Source organism: Rhinoraja longicauda, chromosome 7 (genome assembly GCF_053455715.1).
Source record: "Rhinoraja longicauda isolate Sanriku21f chromosome 7, sRhiLon1.1, whole genome shotgun sequence".
Classification (NCBI taxonomy): domain Eukaryota; kingdom Metazoa; phylum Chordata; class Chondrichthyes; order Rajiformes; family Arhynchobatidae; genus Rhinoraja; species Rhinoraja longicauda.
The window spans coordinates 42,486,056-42,496,792 of record NC_135959.1 but is presented as its reverse complement, the minus strand read 5'-3'; the positions used below and the strand labels follow the sequence as shown (position 1 = coordinate 42,496,792).

The following is a 10,737-nucleotide window of genomic DNA, read 5'->3' as shown; positions in this document are numbered from 1 at the left end:
ACCTGATGTTGAGGATAAGGCATATTATAATAGCAGGGATGTAGAGTGGACATTTCATACACATTTCTCGGCAGCTACAGCTGTGTCATATAAACAATCTTAAATAAATTGTAACCTAGTCAATAAGTTAGCAAGAAACTAACAATACAAAATATGTCTGGAATGTATCCATGGAAATAATGGACATTAGAATCAATCATGAATTGCAATATTTTATTTAGTTTACAGGAGTAATCTATCAGTACAGGTTGCAGAAAGAAAATGTTCAGTGATATTTACAATCATTGCAAAACTTAGCTCTATACAAATTTTATCCTGATCAATATGAACAATATTTTGTAAGAACCATAGCATGTAAAGCATATTAAAAGCAATAAACAGATAAAAGGAAAAAAATAAAATCAATTAAGATACCATGACTACAATCTGTAAAACTATTACATATACCATTGAGTTCAACCTGGGAAGATGCTTCTATTAGATATAGAACACAGTCAACCTGAACATTTTAAAGCTGCTAATGTTACTTACATTGGTATATTCTGTTATACTACAAGGAATTCTATACTTGTTAATAAGTTCTATTCTCAGTACTGTATAAGATTCTTATTAAATATATTCTACACATTTGTAATTCAGCTGGGAAGAAATAACCTTCCCCACCGAAAAATATAAAAACTTTTTTTTTTACAGATTCAGATGAAAGTAGCTCATGCTTCAGTGCTGTGCAAATTCTCTAGATTTTAATTAGCATATCATTTGTAATTTTCTACAAAAGGAAGGGGAAGGCCCATTTCCAGAACAAATATGGGCCAACTGATATTTCAATTTCCCTATCTTTTGCACAATTGCAAGCACTAAATACAGAAATGCAAATTAATACATCTACTAAAATAGTTTATGGTTAAGAAAAAGAACAAAATAACACGCAAGGCTTGATGAATGACTTCCTCACTATATTTGAAGTTTGTAACAGGTTAGAAATATCCAGTTAACAATAAGACATAAGACAAAAACATTATTGATAGAGACAAGATAGAACTTTCTACCACAAATACATTAAATGATATTCAGCAGTAAGAAAGAGAAAAGCTTGAACAAAGCTTCATCCTCTCTCATTAAGGCTACAAAATGCTTTGTGCAACAAATTAAGCCTTTGCAGGCAATGTTAACATATTGCAGTGCATAAAGAGAGAGAATCTTTGAAATCAAATCTATAAACTCTCATCAAAATACAGGCACATCCACTTCCATAACCTAATTCTTAAGAGTAGATTTCCCGATACTTTAATAATTATGAAATTTGCAGGTTGTTCAGAGTTTGTGGAATTTATATTATTTCACAACTAACTGCCATGTCCTTACTGTAATTTAAATCTTTTAGTCTGGTTTCATCATCTGGTCAACAAGGCAACATTAACACTGCAATCCGCAGTGCATATTTCCTCCAAGAAATCCTTGGGTTAAAAAGTAATACATTTTTTTTAAAAGCACTGATACACATTTATCTTTAATTCTGCAGAGCATGGTTATAGCATGGGTTCAGAGGTGTAAAAAATTCTTCAGTTTAATTCTGCCTGTCCTTATATAGAAATAAATATAAACTATAGAAGGCTTTAGAGGAAGTAATGCAAAATTAACAAAAACGATCACGATAACAGAACTGCTTTAAAATAAACCAAACAGAAATGCTCCAATTTTAAATATTGTTTTCATGGACAGATTTGTTTTTAAAAAGAGTTCTTGAAGCAATGTTATTTTTTTGTACCAGCAGCATGAAAGACAAGGACTATATTACACCATGGTTAGCAGAAATCAGTGGAAGTATTTACAGAATGACACAACAATTGCTCTCTCCAGTCTTTTCACGGTTCCTTTGACCTAGAGACATTAAATAAAAGCTTTGGTGAGAAGATGTTTTTGTTTCATTTTTCCCCTGAAATGTTTTCATTTTCATACATTCCCCACTGAGTAAAGAACACTACATAATTCCCTACTGTCAGAACAGGCTAGAGACAGCTTTGAATTAATTACAGACGACTTATTTTAAAAAAACCATGCCACTGCTCACTCGTAAAATATTTACCTTCTTTTTTACAGCTTCCCATCTAACTATTGAGGCGAAGGGTCCTGACCCAAAACACCACCTTTCCATATTCTCCAGAGAAACTGCTTGACCCGCTGTGTTAATCCAGCACTGTGTCTTTTTTGAAAACCAGAATCAGTAGTTCCGTATTTCTACATCTATATACTAAAACTCTTGTTTGTTTGTTCCTGATCTACAGCCAAAACGGTACACAATAGTGCGACAATTTTAGGCCCACCTAACCATCGTCCCTTTGGTGCTAATGGAAGAAGTTTAATTGAAATCGGTGTTATATTTTTTGTTATTCACATTTTAAAGTTTAAATCTATCTTAGGGAGGGAGGGGGTGGAGGGAGGATAACGGGGGGTTGAGGCGGATGGAGTGGGGGGGAGGGGGGATGTGGGAGGGGGGAGGAAGGAAGGGGGAGGAAGGAGGGGGGAGGAAGGAGGGGGGAGGAAGGAGGGGGGAGGAAGGAGGGGGGGAGGAAGGAGGGGGGGAGGAAGGAGGGGGGAGGAAGGAGGGGGGAGGAAGGAGGGGGGAGGAAGGAGGGGGGAGGAAGGAGGGGGGAGGAAGGAGGGGGGAGGAAGGAGGGGGGAGGAAGGAGGGGGGAGGAAGGAGGGGGGAGGAAGGAGGGGGGAGGAAGGAGGGGGGAGGAAGGAGGGGGGAGGAAGGAGGAAGGAGGGGGGAGGAAGGAGGAAGGAGGGGGGAGGAAGGAGGGGAGGGGGGAGGAAGGAGGAGGAGGGGAGGGGGGAGGAGGGGAGGGGGGAGGAGAGGAGGGGATGCTGTACCAATGCAGGAGAGGTTTGCGCCCAACGGGTCCACTTGGTCTAGTTCTAACTATTTAGGGATCTGGGGAAGTCATGGAATCAATGTCTTACTGCTCTGTAACAAGTGGCAGGAAAGCTGGATATTTTCAAACAGGGCAGCACAGTGGCAAAGCCGAGGAGACGCAGCCTTTCAGAGCCAGAGAGGCGGGTTGGTTCCTGACCTCAGGTGCCATCTGTGAGCAGTTTGCACGTTCTCCCTATGACTATGTGGATTTTCTCCAAATGCTCCAGTTTCCTCCCACATCTTTGTAGGTTAATTGGCCTCTGTGATATTGCCCCTAGTTTGTAGGAAGTTGATTTAAAGATGGGATAATATAGAACTAAGGTGAATAGGTGATCAGCGGTTAGCCTTCACTCGGTGAGCCAAAGGGCATGTTTCTTCTCTATCTTTCAGCCAAACTAAAATATCAATTGAAATAATAAAGAACCCTATTTCTTATGTATTAAAAAAATTAGTTTCCAAACATTTTCAGGAAATAAAATCTATGGCATTATCGGAACAGGACAGGTAATTTGTACACTGCAAGTAAGCATGGTCACAGATAACAACAATTTTAAATAATCAGATAATCTGTTTCTGTGCTGTCAGCTGCAGGATATTTGTCAGGATGCCTGACTTTCTTGAAACATGTCATGACATCCTTTGTATCACCAGAACAGGGCCTCCCACATCTACCAATAAAAGTACCAAAAAACGAACGAACAAAAAAATTCCATTGTTGTTTTCAGTACATTATGAACTGTTTTCCTAAAAAAAGGTGGAACTGAATAGTTCTTACCCTGGGAATTTGGCTCTGGCAATGTTTCTCTTGCAACCAAATGCATCACAGTAGTTTTGCCAAGTGGAAGCTTTAATGCTGTAAATATAACATTGTCCATGATAATTAAATAATCTCAATCTCCTTAATATCCTTAAAAAATACAATTGATTAAAAAGGCAAAAGGGAATCAATTTATTCAAACAATACAAGTATTCTGAGGGAATTTTAATCACACATTTTCCACTGCATAACATCGTTTTTCTGAACCCACACAGTCATTCTGCGATTATGTTTTGAAATTAATTTATGATGATATGATAATGTTCATTTTTTAACTGACAAGAGCCAGGTAATGTCATGTCACAAATGTCTAGTATACATCTTCAATACACTGACCACAAGGCATACCAACCTTTTGTCCAGACTGTTAGTGATGCAGAATTTCATTATGGTTCAATTGAAAGTCAGAGTAGAAATAGGAGGATATTTCAGATGAATACGTGGCTTGAAAAATGGTGCAAGGGGGAGGGATTCAAATTTCTAGGACATTGGAACCAGTTCTGGGGGAGGTGGGACCAGTACAAACAGGACGTTCTGCACAATATATATTAATGATTTGAACGAGGGAATTGAATGCAACATCTCCAAGTTTGCGGATGACACGAAGCTGGGGGGCAGTGTTAGCTGTGAGGAGGATGCTAGGAGGCTGCAACGTGACTTGGATAGGTTAGGTGAGTGGGCAAATGCATAGCAGATGCAGTATAATGTGGATAAATGTGAGGTTATCCACTTTGGTGGCAAGATCAGGAAAGCAGACTATTACCTGAATGGTGGGCGATTAGGAGAAGGGGAGATGCAACGAGACCTGGGTGTAGTGGTACACCAGTCATTGAAAGTAGGCATGCAGGTGCAGCAGGCAGTGAAGAAAGCGAATGGTATGTTGGCATTCATAGCGAGGGGATTTGAGTATAGGAGCAGGGAGGTTCTGCTGCAGTTGTACAGGGCATTGGTGAGACCACACCTGGAGTATTGCGTACAGTTTTGGTCTCCTAATCTGAGGAAAGATATTCTTGCCATAGAGGGAGTACAGAGAAGGTTCACCAGATTGATTCCTGGGATGGCAGGACTTTCATATGAAGAAAGACTGGATAGACTCTGCTTGTACTCGCTGGAATTTAGAAGATTGAGGGGGGATCTTATAGAAACTTACAAAATTCTTAAGGGGTTGGACAGGCTAGATGCAGGAAGATTGTTCCCGATGTTGGGGAAGTCCAGAACAAGGGGTCACAGTTTAAGGATAAGGGGGAAGTCTTTTAGGACCGAGATGAGAGGGGTTTTTTTTCACACAGAGAGTGGTGAATCTGTGGAATTCTCTGCCACAGAAGGTAGTTGAGGCCAGTTCATTGGCTATATTTAAGAGGGAGTTAGATGTTGCCCTTGTGGCTAAAGGGATCAGGGGGTATGGAGAGAAGGCAGGTACGGGATTCTGAGTTGGATGATCAGCCATGATCATATTGAATGGCGGTGCAGGCTCGAAGGGCCGAATGGCCTACTCCTGCACCTATTTTCTATGTTTCTATGAAAGTCAATGTATCTGCTGTCAATAGTGACAGAACTAGGGTTAGAAGGGAAGGATGAAACACAGCTTTGGCTCAGAGTAATGACCATGACAACGTTTTGTTATTGCAAGTCCCACATACAGTACCTTTAACAAGGCTGCCTTTAACCCAGAGGCGAGAACAGCTAAGTAGTAGGGCAAGTTCCCAGACAAGGCATGGTTATACACAGAATTGAGGAGGATCAAGTGTGGCTGGCAATTGTAGCTAAGTGGATACAGCACTGTGGGAATGAGGCCAGGTATCTTGGGGAAATACAAAGATACCTGGTATGGGAACTGGGAATGAGGATAGAATACCATGGGGAACAGAGCGAAAGTTGTGGCTAAGAGTGTGGGCTGGAGAGGAGATGGAAGGGTAGGAGGGTGTTCTGAGGGAGGGCAGGAGGCAGCGTAGAGGAAACTTAAGTGTGAAGGGCTGACGCCACACTGTGGGAGATTCTCCTGCTCTGATGCACCATAAATGTGTGCACATGCACGCACACAGCCACATTGATTACAGATCACCATTCCTAAAATGTTGCATTACATTGTTTGTCTATTCAATAAATATTATTATAATGTTCCATCCCAGCAGCCGAAAAATTTGAATAAAAACTTACTGAATGGCTAGCCCTTGTTGTAAAAGAGAGGGAAAGAGACGCAAAATAAGTGTAGTTGCTAGGAACAAAGCAAAGTAGTAAAACGCAAGGAAAAAGTCATAAAGAGAAGCAGAAAGATGAGATCATACACAAAAGCAAACTAGAAATACGAGGAGAGACAATGTGCTTGCAAACATACAAGCCCACTTACACATCGCACACTATAAACAGCATAGAGCGAGAAATGAGGCAGAGAGAAAATTAGAGGCAGAAAAGAGACGAGCAGAAATTCAGAGAGCGGCATACCGATGCAAGCTACAACTGCAGCTGAATCATCTGTTGGTCAATGTATATTTATGCTATATGTATTGGATGTTAACACATGATGAGCAGAGGAAGAGACAAAGGCAGAGTGAAGCACGAAGCCCAATGAGGGGAGAAACAGGGTGGAAAGAGTGACGAGCAGATAAGTTGAGAAAATATGCACAGAAAAGGACAGACTCAAAGTGAAATGGAGTGAGAGAATCAAATGGAGATGAAAAGCAAGACAGCGAGAAAGACAGAAAAACTGAAGGGGGAAATGAGAGAGAAACAAAATTTAAAAATGGGGGCGGGGGGGAGAAGGGAAAAGATTGCAAGACAGATGCAGAGAGACATAGAGAGAAAAACATTAAAAGAGTTGGTGTGAGACCAGAATAGCATTACAGTGAAAGAATGAAACAGCCAAATGGGAGAGGGACAGAAAATCTGAAAGTTGCAGATGGATAGAGGAAGAAAGGCAAATACACAGACAGTTAGTTTTGCCACTAGACAACTACAAGGGTCCTGATCAATCCAGACTTCTGACACTGTGTAGTTTGCACATTCTCCCTTTCACTGTGTTTTTATACTGTGTGCTCCAGTTTCCTCTGACATCGAAAAGAAACCCATCGCAAACTGAAAATATTGTAAGTCGAAATGCAATTAATACACTTGATCACGTGGCCGGAAGCTAGCTGCAGCCCGCTACGGGTCGCTGCCATTTGCACCATCGCAAAGTCAAAATATCGCAAATCGAAGCATCGTAAGCCGGGAAGCACCTGTAATGGGCTATGTTATGGTTTGTTACTTTATCGTATGGATAAGTGGCTGAAAAAAAGAGAATTCATACGTGACAGAAAATGTTGCAAGTATGCAAGCATAGAAGGAGGGGGAGCTTGTGACTGATGGGTATTCTCTGTGGGGACCAAAAATAGAATCAATGGGCTAAATGGCCATCTTCTGTAGTCATAAGCAACCATGAATCTGGTGTGATACAGAAAATTATTAGTGAGAAGCAAGCAATGAGTTAACTTAGTAGTTAATCTTTTCCCTAAAATGACCCTGATTGAAATATGACGAACATTTGAGTTGGGGTATGAAATGAGATATGGAAGTGAAGAAATGTGGCATGACAGAATGAAGTGAGATCAACGAAATTCAATATCAAGCAATTCTGAAATTAATTGAGTGGCAACGATAAATGGCAAGGTGAGGGGTGGCATGTTGCTGACATGTGGGACGATGCAGACAGGTGCTCAGAATTGGTTATGTACGTTGGATATAATGGCCATTGATGTGTCAGAGAAACAAATTTATGCAACAAGAGAATAGCAAGCTATTTTGTTGATATGGAAATAGATGTGTCTTGGTGGTGGACTTAATGACACTGAAATATAGCTCACGGCAGCACAATGGTGCAGTTTGTAGACATGTTGCCTCACAGCAGAGGCCCGGGTTCGATCTTGAGTGCTGTCTGCATGGCTTTTGCATATTCTCCCTGTGACCGTGTAGGTTTCGTTCTGGAGCTCTGGTTTCCTCCCATACCTCAAAGACGTGGGTTTGTAGGTTAATTGGCCTCTGTAAATTGGCCATAGTGTGTAGGCAGTGGATGGGAAAGTGGGATAACAGAGAACTAGTGTGAACGGGTGATTGATGGGCAGTGTGAACGTGGTGGGTGGAAAGGCCTGTTTCCATGCTGTATCTCTAAACTAAACTAAAACTCAGGGCTGAATGAGATGCACATGGAGCTGGTTAAAGGAGATGAATGGAAGAAGAGGTTACGTTGGAATTTTTCTACTGAGAAAGTTGAATGAACTAGCTTAACAATATTTGTTAGAACAAAGTTCTTTGTGACAATCTCAGCTGAGCATTCACACCACCAGGCTACAATTGTTTACTTGATGGTAGTGGATGAATCTAAATGTTTAAAGGCATTCATAAATTAATCCCATTGTTAATTCTGCAAGGCACCAAAGGTAGAATAACAAAAATGGGATACCAGAGAAAAAGCATTAGATGGCAGCAGTACTTAGTTTTGTTTATTATACGCCTTCTAGGCCCTCGGGATGTTTCATTATATTGGAATTGATACATTGTGTTGTTATTGGACACCTAGGCGAAGCAGTGGAGGAGGTAGAAACAAGCATTCTAAAGACTTCTACATGCAAGAGGAAAAATAATGTACTTCTATTGAAGGTAATCAAATATCTCAAAACATCAATTCATGAATATTTAAATTAATAATATTTACTTCAATACTGGACATTTACACTGACCACAAGTATTACAGTAATGAAGAATTTTCAGCAATGATATGTGACCCGTCACTAATCTTCAACCTTCTTACGTGCTATTTAGTAGATTCGATTTCTTACCTCCTAGAGTGACATTTCCATGCAGAAATCTCCCTTGGTAGATGAGCCTAAGAATACTTGGGCTGCTGACCAATTCATCTTCCCAATCTTAAAGACAAAAATGGTAATCTTAAATCTAGGAGATTAAAAAAAAATTCCAACACTATCCTTGTACTGAGACAGTCTAGGCGAAAGTATTTTATGATTGTGCCCTAGGTCCTTTCATGACCTTATCAGCTGATCTGCTGCTTCTGAAATGACTGACCATAGCATCCTGTTCAAATATGTAGGAAGGAACTGCAGATGATGGTTTAAACCGAAGATAGATACAAAAAACTAGAGTAACTCAGCTGGACAGGCAGCATCTCTGGAGAGAAGGAATGGGTGACGTTTTGGGTCAACCTGATACGTCACCCATTCCTTCTCTCCAGAGATGCTGCCTGCCCCGCTGAGTTGCTCCAGCTTTTTGTGTCTATCCGGTTCAATTATCTCCACTGTCCAGTTTGGATGGCAACTCAATTGATTGTTTTATTTTTATCTACCCAATGTAACAGAATCAACAGCAAACACTTCCATTCATGTGCCTGCTCATTTGGCAATGGTATTTCTCACTGTTCCGTCAGCCTGCAATATGCATCTGCAGATCATGTTCCACTGAGCTTTCATAACCCTTGTTCCCATGTGCTTGCTTCACACAAGTCATATATTTATAAGCTGGCTGAGACTTATAAAACATGACATATTCTCTTTGATGGGTCCACACTTTACCTCACCATTAACTCCCCTGACCATCTCACTGAACCACATTTGTCAGACTGTTCTGCAGATGAACAGAAATTTTTTCAGTGGCACAGCGGTAGAAATGCTGTCTTGCAGAGGCAGAGGTCTGGGTACGATCCTGACTGGGGCGTTGTATGTATGGAGTTTATACGCTCTCCCTGCATGGGTTTTCTCTGGGTCTCCGGTTTCTTCCCACATTCCAAAGATGCGCAGGTTTGTTGGCTTCTGTAAATTGCCACTAGTGTGTAGGATAGAACTAGTGTACGGGGTTACAGAATATTGAGATTTAATTGTTGACAGCAGTGGCAGCTGTACCTTCAGCTGCCAAAGCTCTAAGATTCAAAATTCCCACCCCAATGTCATTTTCCTTTTCTACTTTTAAGTTGCTACTTTAAACCTACCGTTTTGACCCCACTTGGGTTAATCTGACCTCTTAGCTCCTAATGTGTCAGAAGGAACTGTAGATGCTGGTTTAAACCAAAGATAGACACAAAAAGCTGGAATAACTCAGCGGGACAGGCAGCATCTTTGGAGAGAAGGAATGGGTGACGTTTCGGGTCGAGACCCTTCCTCAGACTGGTTAGGGATAAGAGAAACAAGAGATACAGACGGTGATGTGGAGAGATAAAGAACAATGAATGAAAGATATGCAAAAAAAATACAATGATAAAGGAAACAGGCCATTGTTAGCTGTTTGTAGGGTGAAAATGAGAAGCTAATGCGATGGTTGGGGAGGGATAGATTTTGTTGAATGGACGATTTTGTTGAATGCGACGGCTCATGGGGAGGAAGGTAAGGACTTGGGAGACTGTGTCTGTTGCGACTGGGGGAGGCGGAGCTAGGGCGGAGCTGCGGTGTACCGAGGAGACACGAGGGCCTCATTTATGATGGGATGGGGGGAACCCCTGTTCCCTAAAGAATGAGGACATCTCAGATGTCCTGGTATGGTATACCTCATTTTGGGCCCAGATGTGGCGTAGACGGAGGGATTGGGGGTAGGGGATAGTCTTTGCAGGAAACAGGGTGGGAAGAAGTGTGGTCGAGATAGTTGTGGGAGTCAGTGAGTTTGTAATAGATGTCAGTCAATAGTCTATTTCCTGTGATGGAGACTGTGAGATCAAGAAAGGGGAGGGAGGTGTCAGAGATGGTCCAAGTAAATTTGAGTGCAGGATGAAAATTGGTGGTGACGTTGATGAAGTCCATGAGTGCAGTCCATGATGAAGTCCATCGGTGCAGGAGGTAGCACCGATGCCGTCATCAATGTAACGGAGATAGAGCCAGTGTACGCTTGGAAAAGTGATTGTTCAACATACCCTACAAAGAGGAAGGCATAGCTGGGGCCCATGCGGGTGCCCATAGCAACACCTTGGACTTGGAGGAAGTGGGAGGAGTCAAAGGAAAACTTGAGGGTGAAGATCAGCTCCGCTAGACGG

At 41.6% G+C, this 10,737-nt stretch overlaps 1 protein-coding gene across 1 annotated transcript in view; it reads right to left on the bottom strand.

The window, feature by feature from the left end:
- Nucleotides 1-210: 210 nt before the first annotated feature.
- ubl3a (ubiquitin-like 3a) overlaps nt 211-10,737 on the bottom strand; it is a 33,249-nt gene continuing 22,722 nt past the window's right edge. The window contains exons 4-6 of the mRNA XM_078402373.1: nt 8,546-8,632; nt 3,693-3,770; nt 211-1,881 (exon numbers count right to left, since the gene is read on the bottom strand). Coding sequence (XP_078258499.1) covers nt 1,829-1,881; nt 3,693-3,770; nt 8,546-8,632 — 218 coding nt within the window. The 3' untranslated portion in view covers nt 211-1,828. The remainder of the gene's footprint in view (nt 1,882-3,692; nt 3,771-8,545; nt 8,633-10,737) is intronic.